At 41.8% G+C, this 19,919-nt stretch overlaps 1 protein-coding gene across 1 annotated transcript in view; it reads left to right on the forward strand.

The window, feature by feature from the left end:
- The window catches only part of SPATA6 (spermatogenesis associated 6), a 162,857-nt gene that overhangs the window by 77,419 nt on the left and 65,519 nt on the right, over positions 1–19,919 (forward strand). The window contains exons 7-9 of the mRNA XM_044674813.1: positions 2,247–2,330; positions 7,169–7,465; positions 17,985–18,072. Of these exons, the coding sequence (XP_044530748.1) occupies positions 2,247–2,330; positions 7,169–7,465; positions 17,985–18,072 (469 nt within the window). The remainder of the gene's footprint in view (positions 1–2,246; positions 2,331–7,168; positions 7,466–17,984; positions 18,073–19,919) is intronic.

Here is a 19,919-nt window from a genome sequence, read left to right on the forward strand (position 1 = left end):
TCCTAGGAAGGAGTGATGTCTCCCAGTAAGAGTCCAGACAAACCTTGGTTGGAAATATATAGTGGAGATTCTGTCATGCTGGAATAGATGGCCATTGTACTCCCTTCCAGCCTTTCCACTTCTGCCCTGTGGTCTGAGGTAGGGTGAGGAGTGGAAGATAGCACCAGGAATGTGAACTCAGGATAGTGGAAGGACAGGGAAGCCTTTGACAGTAATAGGATGCCTCTGTAATAATAAGGTCCTACAATTTGGTGATTTTTATTGGGGAGGCAGGTAATGAACCCCTTGCCCAGCCACTGACAAAAATGTACAGGGAGGAACCTTGGTGAAATCTGACATCCTGGTGGGAAAAGAAATGTTTTATTGTTTTTAATTATAACTGACATTTCTCTATTATGTCATTTTATCAGCATTAATCCTCAGAATTAGATATTGCTGGAAGTCATGCCCCCAATTTTCAGACTTGGGAAACTGAGACTCATAGAAAGTTAAGGGCTATTATCCTTAACAGTATTGGAGGTGAGATCCAGAACAAGGTTCTGGCTGAGCTCCAAGTCTATCACCTTAGTATTCTACTGTGGAAACTTACTCTTCTACCCTTAGAGAGGAAGACTGGGTATGTGGGGCCAAGTTTATTGAGGCCTCTGCTAGGCTTCCTTCTTTGTATGGGAATGAAATAACAAACAGCAAGCCCACTGACAATTGGCTTCAACTGTGTTCAGGAAAAGGTTCAGGCAAACTGCTAGGAGCAGAGTGAATGAGAGAGCCCACACTGAGCACGAGGCTTGGAGAGTCATCCTGGACAGGAATGGATATGTGATGAAGCTAGAAAGAGAAGTTAGGGCTGAGCCTCAATTGGGTGCTGGGGAGAGACAGGACCAAAGTCCCTCAGTGGGGACTGAAAACCATTGGATATATCCAAAGTGATCATCATGGAGCTAATTAGGGGAAGCTATTCTCAACCTGTACTTGTCCATTCAACAAATGTTTAAGTGTGTACTCTGTTAAGATTACAGTGCTTGCTTTGAAATGCTGAGTATTGATACAGCACACTCCTTGCACTTATGAAGATTACAGTTAGTTAGGCAACTAAGATACAAATATATCACTATTTAGATTAGATGAAAAGTGCATTAGAGGGGGCAGCTAGGTAGCTTAGTGGATTTGAGAGCTGGACCTAGAGATGGGAGGTCTTGTGTGGACTTATACATTTCCTAGCTGTATGATCCTGGGCAAGTCACTTAACCCCTATTGCCTAGTGAACCTTTTATAGACTAAGTGCCTAACTTCACCCTCAAGCTGCATGTGAGCTCCCTGCCTTACACCAGACAGGGGAGGGAGGAAGCACTCCCATTGGGCTGCTGGGCAGAGGGGTGGTGAGCAGCCTGGCCCTGTGTCCCTCTGGCTTTCTTGTCATGAACTCTGGCAAACTCTGTACTGGGGCAAGGGCAACAGTGCACATGCCCACAGAGAGGGCTCTGAGTGCCTCTTCTGGCACATGTGCCATAAGTTCACCACCATGGGCCTAGGTCTTATCATTCTTCTGCCTTGGAACCAATGCACAAAATTGATTCTAAGATGGAAGGTAGTGTTTTAAAAAAAAGTTTTTTAAAATACATTAGAAGTATAGAAACAGTTTGTACATGGGCAGTCTGTTGGCCAGGGTGGGAGGCAGGGATCAGGGATGGCTGCCTGGAGGAAGTGGCCTTTGAGTTGAATCTTCAGAGATAGGCAAGATGTCAGTAGACCCAAGTTGGAGAGGAGGCCATTGGGTGGTCAGAGTCCCCTCTCTGCTGTCTTAGGAGCTACCTCAGCTAGGCTGGAAGTGATGGAAACACCAAACAGCTGCCATCTTGGGCTGCTGTGGATAAATCCTCCTGCTGTCTGAACCTAAACACCTGAAATTCCTCAAACACCCTCCCCTCATATTTAGTTGTAAGGAAACACCTTAAAAATGGATGATGGCTGAATGGATTGAACTGAAAATCAAACAAAGCCAAACAAAACAGACCTTTTACTGTTTTCCACAAGCTCTTGAATCATCTGTAATCCAATAGGCAGCTAAGCAGTATTGTCTTGCTGACATTTTGTCAAAGTTCTGCCTTTTCTACCTATCTTCAGAAAAGGCTGAAGCCAACAAAGGAGAGTAGTTTACATCTATGCACCATTTTATAGCTTTGATATCTTTATCATGTGGTAAAAATCCTGAGGTTGAGAAATGACCTTCTCTTTTCTCCCCTCCTCAGGGACTTGCCCCACGACTGGAATTTTCTACTACATCTGTGATTACAGAATGTCTGATCAGTTCAAGGAAGTGTCGAGGAGTTCAGGTAATGAATGGGGCATAGTTACTCTAAAGGCATCTGGGACTTGATGCCTCTGGGGGGAGGTTTGCTTCTCTTGCTGGCAAATCTCCTGCCCCAACCGTTTGCATGGTCCCACTTCTGTCATTTTGTTGGGTAAAGCATTTGTTGGGGTGGCTGACAACTTGATTAAATTGAATCGAACGTGATGGGAATAAAATCTTCTACTCAGTAGGGAGTGAGCTGGAAAGTTTCTTTCTTAGGAATCATCTGGTGGCTGCTGTGATGGAAGGGAAAAGGAGGAGGAGGAGGAGGAGGAGGAGGAAGGGGGCCTCTTCTCCACTGGCAACCTACCATGTGCAGCTAGCAGGCTGTCCAATGAAAGGCTAAGAGCTCATTCCTGGAGCTTTAAGGTTTGGAAAATGCTTTCTTCATAACTGGAAGGCAGGAGCATGGGGATAGGATCCCAGGATTTAAAGCTGAAAGGGACACTGGGGATGGTTGAGTCCAAGCCCTTCATTATTATAGTTAGTAGCTAGCTTTTAGAGGATGTTTCATGGTTTACAAAGTGTTTTCAAATATCTCATTCGAGGTGCTATTATTATCCCTATTTTACTAATGAGAATATTGAGGCAGATGGGTTATGTGGATTGTTCAGGGGCACACAGATATAAGTGTCTAAGGTCAAATTTGAACTCAGGTCTTCCTGACTCTAGTCCTGATGTTCTCTCCACTGTACCCCCAACTGCCTAATGATACCCTTTTTTCTTTTCTTTTTTTTAAACCAGATCAGGAAAGTAAGGCCCAGAGGAGGTACAATAATTTCCCTAAGGTATCACAGAGGGGAGGAATCTGACCTGGGATTTGGGAAATGTTTGACAAAAATACAATACAACATAGATGGTGTTAACTTGTGGCTTTCTAAGTCAACATAGTACCTGTAGGATCTATTTCTATTTGAGCTTGACCTCACTGACTGTCATGTGGAGGAGGGATCAGACTTGGTTTCCTTGGCCCCTGAGGTCAGAACAAAGAATGTGGGGGGAAGCTGCAAAGATTTCAAACAGATTTCAGCTTTCTAGTAACTTGAGCTTCTTCAAAGCTTAAAGCTCAGGAGGCAGAGAGCCCTTCATCCTTGGAGATCAGTCAATCACTAGGCATTAATTAAGCACTTACTGTGTGCTAGGCACAGTGAGAAGCACGGAGGGTGCAGAGAAAGGCCCCAAATCAGGTCCTGCTCTCATGTTCCATCTAATGAGAGAGGTGACATGCAGACATGTAGGTATGAGCGAGATGTGGACAGGATCATTGGAGGAAATCATCAGAAGGAAGGCACCAGCACCACGAGGAGGGAGGGTGGCAGAAAAGATTTCAGAGAAGATAGGATTTTAGCTGAGGCTTGAAGGAAGCCAAGGGAAGTCAGGATGCAGAAATGAGGAGAGAGAACATTTCAGACAAGAGCAAGGCCAGGGGAAATGCCCAGCATTAGAAGATAGAAAGTCTTGTTTGAGGGAACCAGGGGGCTAGTGTCACTGGTAGAGAGAATAAAATGTGAGGAGGCTGGAAAGGTAGATAGCATAGCCTGGAATCAGGAAGACCTGGTCTCAGATATTTCTTAGCTGTGGGACCCTGAATAAGTCACTGAACTCCAGTTGCCTAGTGGTTGCTGCTCTTCTGTCTTAGAATGAATACTTAAGATCAATTTTAAGTCAGAAGAAAGGATTTAAAAAGAAAAAAAGAGAGACTTGTGATACGAAGAGCAACAGGCGAGAGGTGAGAAGGTCCTGAATCAGGGTAGCGGAAGTGCCATAGGAAGGATATAGTAGTTAGGATATGGGAGGTGAGAAAGGAAGGAATCCAGGATGATGCCTGGGTTGTGAGCTTGGGGGACTAGGAGGATGGAGGTCCTCTAAATAGAAATAGGGAAGTTACAAAGAGAGGACTATGGGGGGGGGCAGAGAATGAATTCAGTTATGAACATGTTGAGCTTAAGATGTCTATGGAATAGCCCATCTGAGCTGTTCAATTGGCAATGGGAAACGTGAATCTGGAGGTTAGAAGGGGGAGGTAAGGACTGGATAAGTATATTTGGCAGTCATCAACATAGAGATGATAATTGAAAGCATGGATGCTGGTGAAGGTGAAAGTGCCAGTGAAGTGAAATAGTCTAGAGCAGTGTTGGCAAACCTTCTAGAGATTGTGTGCTCAAACTGCACCTTCAAGCATCTGGGAGTCCTCTACATTACCCCAGAGAGCAGAGGGAGGAAGTGACTGGAAAGAGAATTGGGGCATGCAAAAATGTCCTTGGGCATGGTGGATAAAAGGAACAGAGTAGCCCCCTCTGTGCCACTGGGGCACACGTGCCATGTCTTCACCCACACAGGTCTAGAGGGAGAAGAGAAGAGGGCCAGTCATAGAGTTCTGGAGGATACTCTCCTTCACTGGTTATAAGTTGAATGAAGATCTAGCAAAGGAGCCTGAGGAGTGGTCATTCAAGTAGAAGGAGACCCAGGAGAGAGTAGTAGTGGCATGGAAGGTGGAAGCATTATCTGGGGCTTCTTCCTAAGGCGTGGTTTAAGAAAGGAAATTATCATGAATGGAGGAATAGAACGTGTCTATAAATGTCTGGATTTTGCCTGCAAACATCTATAAAACTTAATGATGTTGAGACAGCAATCCTTAAGTTCATCAAGGGTATGTGGTGTGAGGCTGCCTTTGGCCACTATGGCCCAAAGTCTTTTCCACTTGGAAATTTGGAAATTCCTACTTGGAGTTGTTGCTGGAGCTGAAAACATTCTTTCATCTCTGGGAATAGCTAGTTGAAGAGCTGCTTTGCCCTTAGCTGAGCTGGCCTAAGTCTTCCTTCTCCAAATACACACTTTGTGGCTAGGGCAAAAGTCCAAACCTCCCATCTTCATGGAGGACCTTTTAGAGCTTGTGCCTTGATGACATAGCTTCCAAGAGCCTTTGGTTGCTTCCACACATGTATGGAAATTTTGATAAGCATTAAAGAATCCCATAGTTCCGGAATGCTTTAAGGTTTACAAATTGCTCCCCCCCCAAAAAAAACTCCAGGAAATAACGGGATAATGATTATTTCCATTTGGGGGGGGGAGAACCATAGTTGGAGAGACCAGAGTGGCTAGCTTCTGCTGCCTCCTGTGGGCCACAGAGCCAAAGGCTCCAGACTCCAAGTCAAGTCCTTTCACTGATTGTTGATCTCAGTTAGAGTGACCTTAGGCAGTTACTGAAGATGCAAGAATAAGTACAAATGAGCCAGCTAATATTGCTCATGACTTCTAGGATTAAAGATCTTACCTTTTGCTGATTATTATCTCTGGGATTAGACTGAATGCATTAAATTAATTTTTATATGCAATTATATGCTACATGATACAGAAAGGCAGGGGCTTTCTGGCATGGGCTGTAACAGCTAACTAGCATTGACATACAGTTTAAGGTTTGCATGTACTTTACAAGTATCATTTCATTTTATCCTAATAGCAAAACTAGAGGTAGGTGCTATTATCATCACTTTTGTTTTATCAAGGCAAAGAGAGGTTCTAAGAATCTTCTGTGCTGGGTTGGAACTCAGGTTTTCCTGGCTAGAAATTCAGCCTTTATCCATGGCTAGGAACACTTATAATGAAGGGAAACAGGAAGAGATTGCCATAGGCTTTGGTAGCTGAGCCGAATGGAAAGAAATAGGAGATTCTCAGTGGCTGAGAGGAGGAAGCAGAGAGCATGTTGGACATGAGGGCCAACTAAGACTGAAGCACAGAGCGTCAGGTGGAATGTCTAGTTTGAGGAGCAAAAAAGAGGCACTTGGAGTGCTTCAGGTAGAGCCAGAGGAAAGTTTATTAGACTTCCTCAGGCTTCCCTGTGGTGGTGTGGATTTGAAGGGCCCTGGTACTTTATGGCACAAACCAGGGTTCGAAGGGTGATAATAGAAATGCTGGCTATGATGTCAGAATAGAATCCATGATCAGCTGATTTGGGTGAAATAAAGACTTGACACAATCTGTTTTAAATTGCTTGCCTTTCTATCTTTCCTTCCTTATCTGTCCTGTGTTATAAGTCCCTTATTTTATATTTGAAGGAACTAGGGTTCAGTGACTGAATTCAGTCCAACTACTATATGCAAGGACCTGGGCTCTGCTTCTTGCTGGCATCCAAAGATAGAAAAAACAATAGTCCCCATCCTCCAGGGCCTCCTAGTCTAGAGCTTGGGCTTCTCACTTTTTTTTGGGTCCATGGACCCTCTTAGTAGTCTAGTGGAACCTATGGACCTCTTCTCAGAACACATGATTTTAGATAATTGAAGAAAATGCTAAATTTTAGGTAGAGGCTGGTGAAAATACATGTGGAATTTATTCCCCATCCAAATTCACAGTCTTCCTGAAGTCTGTCCACAGTCCCAGGTTCAGAACTCCTTGTCTAGTGGGGGGAAGGATGGAAAGGGAGATTTCCACAGACAGAACACTGAACAAGCCACACCAATGTCCCCATGTGATGAGGAAGGAAGCACTGGATAAAAGTGACTCCAGACTTGCCAGAACTTTCGTTAGCAAGTCCTGACCAGAAGGAAAGACTTTGAGTATGAATCTTGAGATCCCTGTACACTATGTCCCAGGAAGGTTCCTCACGAAGTTGGTCATAAGCTTATGAATTTGACAGCTTGAGTGATTCTCAGGTGCTCCATTAAGTCCAACCAGGGTTGTCTTCTGCCTCAGTTCCCCAGTGATTGAAGTAACAAAAGAGGGAAGGGATGCCACCTCACCCCCAGGACTTCCTGAACCTTGGAATTTTTTTCCTACTCTCCATCACTATCATGAGGTGACCCCAGTTTTCTTTTTCTGACTCAGGATAAACTGTTATGCCATGCCAACCCTGCTGAAAGGAGCCATGGCCGAATGCAAATGAGGGGGGCAGCAAGACCTTCCAAGAAGAAGTCCAGGTCCCCTGAGAGACACAAGTATTGCGTAAACCCACGGAACTATGAGCAGCCCACCATCTCATCCAAGTGCCATTCTCCATCCCCATACACCAAGAGGCGGATGTGCGAGCTGTCGGAAGACACCAGGAGGCGCTTAGCTCATCTCAACCTGGGACCCTACGAGTTCAAAAAAGACACTGACAAACCTCCGTTTGTCATCAGACACGTATGTGTTCTCTGCACAGCATTTCTCACCTGCACTCTCTTGGGCCTGCATCTTTCTCTGAAGGGTTGTTCTTAAGCTGCTTTCACCCTCTAGTCTGCCCTGTCTATGTAGACTGTGCCCCTGCCCAGCCATGCTTAGTGAAAAGTCATTAGAGTGAGCACATCTCCTTCAGTCTGCCTTTGTAACTGGCAGAATTCAAGCTCCATTAGTAATGCCATGCTTAGATCCTCTGCATGTCCACTTCTTGCCTCCTGACAGAGGGCAGCCTACCCTGTCTCTGGAGTAATGACGTTAGTATTCATAGGAGCTAAGAAGGATGGGGAAAGAAAACTAAGGACTCCTTAGGAAAGGATAATGGAAAATAAGTTGTCTTTGACAGTGTATGTCCCTGGGGTGAACTGTGAAAGAACAGAGGATCTTTGAAACAAAGAGTGAATTCATGAGGTGCATAGGAGGACCTTGGAGAAGGCTTTGAGGTTAGAGTGGAGCTAACAGTCTTCACTACCAGTACATTGAGAAGGAAAGGATGCTTCCCAACAGCTCTGTAGGCTGGGGTCATACTTTGCTCTTTCCATTTCACCTTTCCCTAGCTATTAGTCTCTGGGGAATGTTTTGGTGGGTGGAGTCCTTGATCCAGGTTAAGAGAATCAGCTCTTTTCTGTTTCTCTCAATGACACATTTTCTGTGCACAGCATCTTGTGGTACAGGGGGTTGGGAAAGATGTGAAGCACGGAGAAGAGAGGTCCCCACCCTTGCTGAAGTTACAGACTGTGGGAATCATGGCAGATGGAAAGGCCATAGAAGGCAGACATGACTGGCTCCAGGAATGATACACACAGCATTGGTGGAGCCCTCCCCTCATATACACTCATTTGATCCTCAGTCATCTTGTGAAGCAATCCTTTTATATCCTCCTTTAATCAAGTTCATTTTCCTACTCCCCACAGAGCTTTTGCCAAACCTTTTTAATCCCTTTTTAAACCTCCCATGGTTTTTCTGCCCCCCCCCCCAAACCTCTTCTGAGAACCTTGCCTTAGATTTCATTAAAAAATTGAGGCTGTTTGCTAAGAGGTCCCTCTTCTCTTCCACCCCATCTTACCTGCAGAGGTGGTCCTTCTCCTTGTGAGGACAAACCCCTCCACATGGACAAGTGATCCTATTCCATCTCATATTGTCCAGCAGATTCCCCTCTATTCCCTTTCTCACTTAATCTTCTATCTTTGTCTACTGGCTGCTTCCCAACCCAGTCCCATTCTCAAAAATTCCACACTTGTTCTATGTATCCTCATTAGCTATTGTCCCATATCCCTTCTTGTGTTTAAACTCTTCAAAAGGACTATTTATAGTAAATGTCTCCACTGCCTTTCTTCTCTCTTCTTTATTTTTAAGAGTTTCCAAGCTCATTATTCAACCAAAATACTCTCTCCCGAGGTACCAATGATCCCTCAATTGCAGGATATAATGGCCTTTTCTCAATCCTCTTTCTTCTTGTCCTCTCAAGCCCATGACACTATTGATCATCCTCTTCTCCTCGATACTTCTCTCTGGGTTTCCTTGACATCGTTCTTTCCTGATTCTCCTCTTACCTGTCTGATTGTTAGTCTCCTTTGCTAGATCTTCATCTAGCTCTTACCTTCTAATGGTGAGTGTTGCCCCACTCCCTAGCTCTGTCTTAGGCCCTCTTCTCTTTTTCTTCTATACTGTTTCACTTGGGGATCTCATTAGCTCATATAGATTCACTTATCATCTCTATGTTGATGATTCTCATATTTATTTATCCTGCCATAACTTTTCTCCAGATCTCCAAACTCACATCTCCAGCTGCCTATTGGATATCTTAATTGGATGTCTTATGGACATCTTAAACTCAACATGTCCAAAGTGGAGCTCATTATTTTTTCCCTCAAAATCACCCCTCTTTGAAATTTTCATATTACTGTTGAGGGTGCCACCATCTTTTCAGTCACTCAGATTCAAAACCTAAGTGTCTTCAACTCTTCATTCTCTCTCGCCTCCCTATATCCACTCTCTTGTCAAGGCCCATCTCATTATCTCTCATTTGTGTCTGCTTCTTTCCTCTGACATTATTGCCACCAAGTGCAGGCCCTCAATACTTCATGCCTGGATTATTGCAGTTGCCTGCTACTTGGTCTCCCTGATTCCTGTCCTGCCTCAAATCCTTCCATTCTAGTCCATCCTTTACTCAGTTATCATACTGCTTTTCCTTAAGTGCAAGTCTGACCAGGCCCTCCTCCCCATTCATTCAATTCCATTTGCTTCGTCTCTCTGCTAGAATAAAATACAAAATCCTCTGTATCTTAAATAACTTCATTCCCTGCTCTCCCTACTTCTTACACCTTATTCCCCTCTAAATATTCTGGGATCCAGTGACACTGGTCTCCCTCATTTCCCTCTAACAAGACACTATTTCCCATCTCTGGGCATTTTCACTGACTGCCCTCCATAAATGTAGTTCTCAGCTTATTCCCACCTCCTGGCTTACCTGATTTCCTTCAAGTTGTTTCAGATAAAGTGCTACCTTCTGCAAGAAGTCTTTTTCCATTCCACCTTCATCTTAGAGTTTACCATGGAGATTTTGTGGTTTAGTCATTCAGTTGTATCTGACTGTTTGTGACCCCTGGACCATACCACACCAGATCCTTCTATCCTCTACTGTCATCCTAAGTCTGTCCAAGCTCATGTTCATTGCTTCCATGACACCGTCCATCTTATCTCTGCCGTCCCCTTCTCCTTTTCCTACATCTGAGTCTTTTCCAGTGAGCCCTATCTTCTCATTATGTGACCCAAGTATTTAAACTTCAGCTTTAGTATTGCCCTTTCAGTAAGTGTTATGAATTAATTTCTTTAAGTATTGACTGATTTGATCTCTTTGCTGTCCAAGGGACTCTCAAAAATCTTCTCCAGCACCGCAATTTGAAAGCATCTGTTTTGCAGTGCTTAGCTTTTCTTACAGTCTGACTCTCACAGCCACACATTGCTAATGGAAACACCATAACTTTAGCTATATATACCTTTGTCAGCAAAGTGATGTCTCTGCTTTTTAGCATGTTGCCCAATTTTGCCATAGCTTTCCTTCTAAAGAGCATACATCTTTTCATTTTATGGCTACAGTCACCATCTGTGGTGATCTTTGAGCTTAAGAATATAAAATCTGGCACTGCTTCCATATCTTCTCTCTCCATTTGCCAGAAACTGATGTCATCAGTTGCCATGATATATGTATTTTTTTAATGTTAAACCTCAAGCCAGCTTTTTTTTCCTCTTTCAAGATGCAATTAATTAATTCTCCACTTTTTGACAACAGAGTGGTATCTGCATATCAGATTGTTGATATTTCTCCTGGCAACCTTAATTCTAGCTTTTGATTTGTCCATCCTGGCATTTTGCATTTATTTTGCATATAAATTAAATAAATAAGGTGATAATATATGGTCTTGCCATACTCCTTTCCCCATCTTGAACTAATCATTTGTTCCATGTTTGGTTCTTACTGTTGCTTTTTGACCCACATACGGGTTACTCAGGAGACAAGAAAGATGATCTGATTCAATCCTTCCATCTCTTTGAGGACTTATCACCTTGTGTTATGATCTGTACAGTCAGTGGTTTCAGTGTATGCAATGAAGCAGAAGTAGATGTTTTTCTGGAATTATCTTGCTTTCTCTCTAATCCAGCAAATGTTAATTTGGATTTTAGTTCCTCTGCCTTTTCGAAAACCAACCTGCTCTTCTGGTGATTCTTGTTTTACATAATCCTGAAGCCCAGCTTGCAGAATCTTAAGCATAATCTTGCTGGCCTATGAAATGAGCACAATTGTTTCATAATTTGAACATTCTTTGGCCTTTCCTTTCTTTAGAGAAATTTGGATATAAACTGATCTTTTCCAATCCAGTGGCCACTGCTGAGTTTTCCCAATTTGCTGGCATACTTATTTCAGTACTTGATTTTGATTTTTAAAATAATACTTAAATTTTTTCTCAGTTGCATGTAGAAGCAGTTTTTAGCATTCATTTAAAAGCTTTTTTTGAGTTCCAAATTCTCTCTCTCCCCACTTCTTCCTGAGACAGTAAGTAGTTTGATATTGGTTATACATGTGCAATCACGTAAGATATTTCCATATTAGTCATGCTGTAAAAGACAAAAAAATTTTAAAAATTAAGTGAAAAATAATATGCTTTAATCTGCATTCAGACTTCATCAGTTCTTTCTTTGGAGATGGATATATCATTTTTCATCATGAGTCCTTCAGAATTGTCTTGGATCATTGTATTGCTGAGAATTGCCAAGTCATTCACAGCTGATCATTGTATAGTATTGCTGTTACTGTGTACAGTATTATTCTTGTTCTGCTTGTTTCACTCTGCATCAGTCATGTAAGTCTTCCCAGGTTTTTCCAAAATCCTCCTCATCATTTCTTATAACACAATAATATTTCATTACAGTTATACACCACAATCAGTTCAGCAATTGCCCAAAGTAATGAGCATCCTCTTGATGCCAATTCTTTACTACTATAAAAGCTACTATAGATATTTTGTACAAATAGATCATATCCCCTTTTATCTCTTTGGGATACAGACCTAATAGTGTGTCGAAGAGTATATATCTTTTTATAGCCCTGTGGGTTTAGGTTCAAATGCCCTCCAGAATGGATCAGTTCACAGCTTCCCCTTTGGTGTGTTAGTGAGTATTACACTTTAACAACATCATCTTTTAGGATTTTAAGTAGCTCAGCTAGAATTCCATCATCTCCATTAGTCTTATTAGCCTTATTGTTATGGCCAACCTTCCTAAGGCCCACTTGACTTTATTTTCCAGGATATCTGCCTCTAGGCCAGTCACCTCTCCATCATGGTTATCAGTGATGTTAAGATCAGAGTACCTCAGAGTTGTTTTAATTTGCATTTCTCTAATTAATAGTGATATAGAGCATATTCTCATATGACTATAGAAAGTTTTAATAACTTTCTCTGAGAACTACCTGTTCATACCTTTTGATTATTTATCAGTTGGGGAATGATTTGTATTCTTATACATTTGACTCATTTCTCCATGTATTTGAGAAATAAAGCCTTTATTAGAGATACCTGTAATTTTTTTCATCATTATGACTACTGTGTATTACCTTCCATCCTGTTTCCTTTTTATCCTACTGTCTGTCCTTTCATTATGTCCATCATCAAAAGTGTCTTGCTTCTGACCACCACCTCCCCCAATTTGTCCTCTATTTATCAGTCATCATTCCTTCCTCTCCTCTTATCCTCGTCTCCTTTTACTCTCTTGAGGGGTAAGATAGGTGGCAAACCTATGACATGTCTATAGCCTAGGTGGCAAACCGATGGCACGTGTGTCAGATGGGGCACCCACAGCTCTCTCTGTGGGCACACTTGCTGTTGCCCTTTCTTAAGCACAGAGTTTGCCAGAGTTTGTTACTAGAAAGCCAGAGGGACACAAGGCCTGGCTGCTCCCTGCCCCTCTGCCCAGAAGCCCAAAGGGAGCACTTCCTTCCTCTCCTAACTAGGGTAAGGTGGTGATGGGGGTTCACATGCCACATGAGGTTGCAGTTTGGGAACTTGGTCTTGAAAAGGTTTGCCATCACTGCTATAAAGCTATGTTGGCAAAGGTGTGGCACATGTGTCCTGGCATGCCAAAGGTGGCTGTTCTGTTCCTCCTCTCCAGCATGCCTGAGGACAATGTTTGAATGCCCAACCCCTCTGGCTAGCTGTCCAATGCAAGCACTTCCTTCCTCCACTGTGTGGGGTAATGCTGGAGACTCACAGGCGACTTGAAGGTGAAGTTTGAGCACACTATCTCTAAAAGGTTCATCAACTCTGCTAGAGACTGTGTATGTTCTTTCCTCTTTGAGCCAATTCTGATGCTTTCCTTTCCACCTCCCCCATCTTCCTCTCTCCTATAAAAGCTCTTTCATGCCTCTTTTATATGAAATAAACCACCCTATTCTATTTTCCCCTTCCCCCTTCTCCCAATGTATTCCTCTTTCTCATTCCTTAATTTTATTTTTTTTAGGTATCATTCCATCATATTTAACTCACAACCTTGTTCTCTGTCAATATATACTACTCCTAACTGCCCTAATAATGATAAAGGTCTTAAGAGTTACAGCTCTCATCTTCCCATGTATGAATGTTAACCATTTAACCTTATTGGATAGCTTATGATTTATTTTTTCTATTTACCTTTTTATGCTTCTCTTGAGTCTTGTATTTGAGGACCAGTTTTTCTATTCAGTTCTGGTCTTTTCTTCAAGAATTCTTGATGGTCCTTTAATTCTTTGAATACTCACTTTTTCCCCTTGAGGGATTATACTCAGTTTTACTGAGTAAATGTTTCTTGGTTTTGGTCCTAGCTTCTTTGTCCTCTGGAAAATCATGTTGTAGACCCTCTATTCCTTTAATGTAGAAGCCACTAAGTCTTGTGTTATCCTAATTTTGGCTCCATAATATTTGAATTGTTTCTTTATTTTTGGGTGCTTGTAATATTTTATCCTTGACATGGGAGTTTTGAAATTTGGCTATGATATTCCTGAGAGTTTTCTTTTTGGGATCTCTTTTGGAAGTGATTGGAGGATTCTTTCAATTTCTACTTTACCCTCTGGTTCTAGAATATCAGGGCAGCTTTTCTTGATAATTTCTTGAAAGATAATGTCTAGACCCTTTTCTTTGATCGTGGCTTTTAGGTAGTCTAATAATTCTCAGGTTATTTCTCCTGGATCTCTTTTCCATGTCAGTTGTTTTTCCAATGAGATATTTCACTTTTTTCATTTCTTAACTGTGTTTTATTGTTTCTTCATTTCTTGTGGAGTCATTAGCTTCCACTTGCTCAATTCTAATTTTTCAAGAATTATTTTCTTTGATGAGCTTTCTCACCTCCTTTTCCATTTGGCCAATCCTACCTTTTTATAGAGTTCTTTTCATGAGTGAATTTATCTTCTCTGTCATCATGGACCTACTCACAGCATGTTTTTCCTGATGACCTTAAAGAGTTATGTTCAAAGGCACCTTATTGGGAATCAGTGAAACCTTGGATAGTAGTAAGCCATTTACAATCCATCTTCTCCTGATCTTCATGTAGGCAAGTCACTATTCACTGGTCACTGGTACCATTATTCAGAACTACTTTCTTGATGCCCTCTTCCTCCATATCTCTGGGACAGGTACACATAGTTAGCTCTAGTATCCATTGACCATTCTTTCTTCCTTCTCTTTTTCTTAGGTGCGCATTCTCCATTTGCATTGTCCTGCTCTGGACAAGTGCACATAAAGCATAATTGCCACCATTTAAAATGCTAATTATTGATTTAGGGCTTCTCTGATTGCATTGGCCCCATCTCTGTCAAATTTCCTGGGTGGTATTTGGCTGCTTCTTTGACTGGTAGGCACTTTAAAAATGTCTTTAACTGTAATGGCAGTCCACAGTTGGACATTTTTTTGTCTGACATTAAATTGCAAATAGAGATCACACTCTAGTCCAGGGGTCAGCAATGTATGGCTCTTTCTGCAGGAGCCATAAAGTCCATTTTTTTCAGGCACTGTTACAGGAGTGGCACTGTGAGCACTGTACGGCTCTCACGAAATTACATTTTAAAAAATGTGACGTTTATGGCTCTCACAGCCAAAAAGGTTGCCGACCCCTGCTCTAGTCTAACTTTTAATTGAAAGGAATAGGAGCACATTTAATTAAAATGCTTGAGCAGGGGAAAATAATCATCAGAATTATTTTTGATTAAGTGTTAGCCACCTAAATATTATTCAGTGAAATAAGGCTTTTAAAGTGCTTTTACTTTAATATTCTCTAATATTTCACTTTGCTGCTTGACATGAAATGATTTTAATCTTGCTCACCACAGGCAGTTTTAAAAGTTATTTTTGCTCAACCCTTTTTTCCTTCTAGCTCACTTGGACAATAATATAACCACTCTTAATCCATGTCATAAATAATCATCTTAAAAGCTCACTTTTTATAGCAGTTTACAATTGACTTTAGTTTACAATTAACTTTTGTTATCTCAACTGAACCTTCACTAGTCCTATGAAGGGATTCTTTTATGTTTGAGTATGGAGGGCTTTCCTACACATTTTTTAATAATAATAATAACTCACATTTCCCTGGTACTTTAGGGCAGACTGAGTACTTACCTATTAGCCACTCAATGAAGGAGCAGCTTTGATGGTGATGAGAACCAACCTTTATCACCTTAAGGTTTGCAAAGTGCTTTAAATATAGCCTGTGTAAAAGGAGAAGCTTATGCTAGTGACAAGAGCCTTTGTACTAACTCTGTGAGGAAGGTATTATGGATATTGTTAGTCCCACTTTACAGATGAGGAATCTGAGGCTCAGAAGTCAGGAACTTAGACCTGACCAAAAACCTAATGAGTGTCAGAGAGAGAACCCAGATCCAGGCCTTTCTTCCTCCCAGTCTAACACTTCCCATTGTGCCTGCCATAGGGTATAGATTATGATCCCTATGCCACAGGGGAAGGAAACAAAAGTCTAGAGAGATAAAATATCCAGTGATACAAGTTAATAAATGGCAGAATTGGGAGTACTACTCAAGGTTTCTGATTTTAAGACCATCGTCTTTTTTTTAATTGCAATTCCATTGTTCCTCAACCATGAGTTTTGATTCCTATTTCTTGTTGCACTTCTATTCAGTTCAGCAGATATCCACTTAATGGGGCCCTGGATCTGAAGTTCTAAAAGCCCTCAGAGTTCAGATCCCTCATTTTATAGGGGAAGAAACCAAGGTCTAGGAAAGCTCTATGACTTTCCCAGGGTCACATAGATAGAGTCAGAGGAGGATTCAAAATCTGACCTGGAACCCATATTGTTTTTCTGCCACTACATACTGCCCCAGAGCCCACTAGAAAGAAGGGATTTTACCCTTAGCTTCCAGACAGCATATTCTGGTGGAGAGGGCATTGATCTCGAGGTTCAGGACCTCAGCTAGAATCCTGGCTCCAGTACCCTCTCCACCCTGAGCTGGGTTGGCGTGGAGGCATCTCTTATCTGCACAATGGGGCTATGGTCTTTGAACTACCAACATTTTTGTGGGAGCTTTTGTTTTTTATATTGCCATCAGAATTAATATCACTATCTTTCCCTTGCCCCTTCCCAGAGAGCCATATCATATAATTATAATATTTGTAAGGAAAAAATTCAGCAAAATTTAACCAATAAATGCTCTCACCTCTTACCTTATCAAAGAAGTCAGGTGGGAATGCTTCTTTACTTTATTCTTTGGGACCAGGCTATTCTTTGTCATTTTGCAACATTCCCTTTGGATTATTTTATGGTGAATCTTCCCATCTCCTTTGATATTGCTGTTATGAGTAATTTTTTCTTGGCTCTGCTTACTTCATTTTGGATCAAATTGTGTAAATCTTTCCATGCTTCTCTGTATTCATCATTTCTTTTATCACAGTAATATTCTATTACATTATGGGCCTTAATTTCTGTAGTTATTCCCTAATTAATGGGCATTTACTTTGTTTTTATACTACCACCAAAAGTGCTGCCATAAATATTTGGGGTATTCTTCTTATCAGTGAACTCCTTAGGATATATGCCAAGACGTATAACCTCTGGGTCAAAGGATACCGACATTTTATTCACTTTATTTACATAATTCCAAATTACTTTCCAGAAGGGTTGTACTGATTCATCTCTCCACCAGCAGTTGTACTAGGATGCCCTTCTTCTTACAAATCCTCCAACATTGACTTCCTATCCTTTGTCCTCTTTGCTAGATTCCTCAGTTTGAGGTGAAACTTCAGAGTTGTTTATATTTACACTTATGAGGGACATCCTTTTATATGGCCATTAATAGTTTGCAATTGTTTTGAGAACCATCCATTTGTAGCCTTTGACCATTTGTCTATGGGAAAATGACTTTTTATTGTCTGAGTATATATGTATCAATTAGTTGTTTATATATTTTGTATATATATTTTGGATGCCAAACCCTTATCCGATAAATTTGATACAAATGTTTTTTTCCCTTGTGTTTTAACTGTTTCCCTTCTTATCATGGCAGCATTAATTTTATTTGTGTAGAATCTGTTTAGTTCTATGTAATCAGAGGTATATATTTTCTTTTGTAATTGCCTACATACCTTGTTTTGTAGGAAATCTATCTCCTACCCATACCTGTGAAAGCCATATGAGCTGCCTCTCTTTAATTTTTATGGTATTATCTTTAATATTAAGATCACTTAACCATTTCTGTTTATTGTGGGAAAAGGTCTCCAATCTTGGTCTCAGCCTAGTTTCTATTAAGCTGCTTCCCAGCATTAAGAAACTTGTTTTTTCCTGGTGTACTACATGCTGACTTTATTGAGTCGTATATTCCTGACTCCCCCTTTCCTAGCATGTTCTGTTTAATGTGGCTCCCTGTCTTTGACCAATACCAGATGGTTTTGATGACTGCTGTTCTACTGTTTCTCACCTGGTTCTAACATCTTGGTTCTCTTCCCCTTAGGCTGACACCCCAAACCCCAAGCTTGAGGCTCTTCTTGGATATTCTGGCAGGGAATCTTCAAGAGAAGGATGGTGCAAAATGCACAACGGTGAGCTGGGGCACATGCATGTGTGTGTGTGTGTCCTTTATGTTGGAGGGCAGGGGGGTGGTTACACTTACCCAGGCCAGGATCATATAATTAGGAATTCAGTCCAGGCCAGCCCAATAGATATTTATCAAGTGCCTTTTATATGAAAGGCAGGTGTCAAACCTGTGTCTTCCTCAAGTCCAGCACTAACTATTACATCACACTGTATCACTAGGAAGAGAGATTATTTCTGTGGCTATCTGATTCCTTTCCTTCCTGTTCCCTGGCCCTAGAGACCAGTGTTTCTGTGCCACAGGGGCTAATGTTTCCAGTACATTTATCATGTGGACCCACCTGGAGGGAGGAGCTAAGAGCTGGGGTCAAGGACCAGCAGGTGTCTTCTCTAGAACCCTCATTATGCATATGATAGCTAATAGTTGTGGGCTCCCCTCTCTGTAGTACTTAGAACACCCTCTGCTCACCACCGTCTTGTGGGGCAGTACTTTAAGTCCGAGTATCCTTATTGCATAGCTCCTATTGATAGAGAGCCTGCTCTCAGAGCACCCACTCTCTTCATTTTGCAAATGGCAGAACCCAAACAGAGACCTCACCCATTCACATAGATAGGCAGTGGGGAAAGCCAACCTCCAAAATTAGATCTTCTGTCTTCAGCCTCAGTGCTACTCCTACACTCCAATATGGTTTTTGTAATAAAGGAATGAACTAAAATGCAGAGAAGCTATGATTGGCCCACTGTCATCTTTTGAAGAGCTGGTGGGCCCTGAACACACATCTCGCCTCATGGGTCCAAATTGGCCTCTGTCAGACACTATAACTTCGTATACTGCAGATGTGCCACCCCTTTACTGATGCTTGGTCTTAGGTACTGAGTTTGAAAAACTTCATCTCTCCTCCCCTTTAATTCACTTGGGCCCAGGATAAGAGACATACAATGTGTTGCCAAGCTTTTCCTGATGGGTGGGACCTGCCAGAGCTTGAGATCCATCACCGCATCTGTCAAGAAGCTAGGGAAGCTAGGTAGCACAATGGATAGAATGTCTGGCTAGAATTAGGAGGACCTGAGTTCAGACTGATGGAGCAAATGCTTATCAGCTCTCATCCAAAGAATTGATTGATGACTCAACTGACTCCATTGCCAGGAAACAAGCTTTATTGTAAGAGAATATAGTAAGAGTGGCTAGTATAGCAAGTAAGTAATTAGGGTAAGGAAAAGAGGTAAGTAGAGGTAGTGAGAGAGTAAGGAGTGTGAAAGCTAAAAGCGAAAGGTGCTAAGTAGGGGCTCTCAGACATGCTCTTCATCTTGGTTACTAAGGAAAGAATCATTTGTTTGGGCAGCTGTTGCCCTGTGTCTTCAGGGAACTGATGCCACTTTACCCATGGTCCACTTGGTCTGTGTGGCTTAACCATGGTTCATTCTGTTTGCTTTTGCCTGATTCTGTGCAGAGTGTGGAAACTGAGCATTGTTTGAACCTAGTCCTTGGAAGCCAAACCACCTCCACTTGTGGTCCAGAGACCTCAACTGAGGACCTAGATTATGTCTAAAGATTGATTGCAAGAGTTCTTTCATAATTGTGAATCTAAGTAACTCATATGTCTTATATGATTCTAATCAACTAGTTATCACTTCCATGTTCTTTTGATTATTTACAGCTACTTGGCAGGGTTTGTGGGACATTTCAGCCCACATCAAAATCTGGCCTGAGATCCTTCCTACTTGTGTGACCCTGGGCAAATCACTTAACCCCCATTGCCTAGCCCTTGCTGCTCTTCTGACTGAGAACTGATACTATGACAGAAAGTAAGAGTTTCAAAAAAAGTAAGAGTCATCTATATCATCCTACATCATT

Source organism: Gracilinanus agilis, chromosome 4, assembly GCF_016433145.1.
Source record: "Gracilinanus agilis isolate LMUSP501 chromosome 4, AgileGrace, whole genome shotgun sequence".
Classification (NCBI taxonomy): Eukaryota; Metazoa; Chordata; class Mammalia; order Didelphimorphia; family Didelphidae; genus Gracilinanus; species Gracilinanus agilis.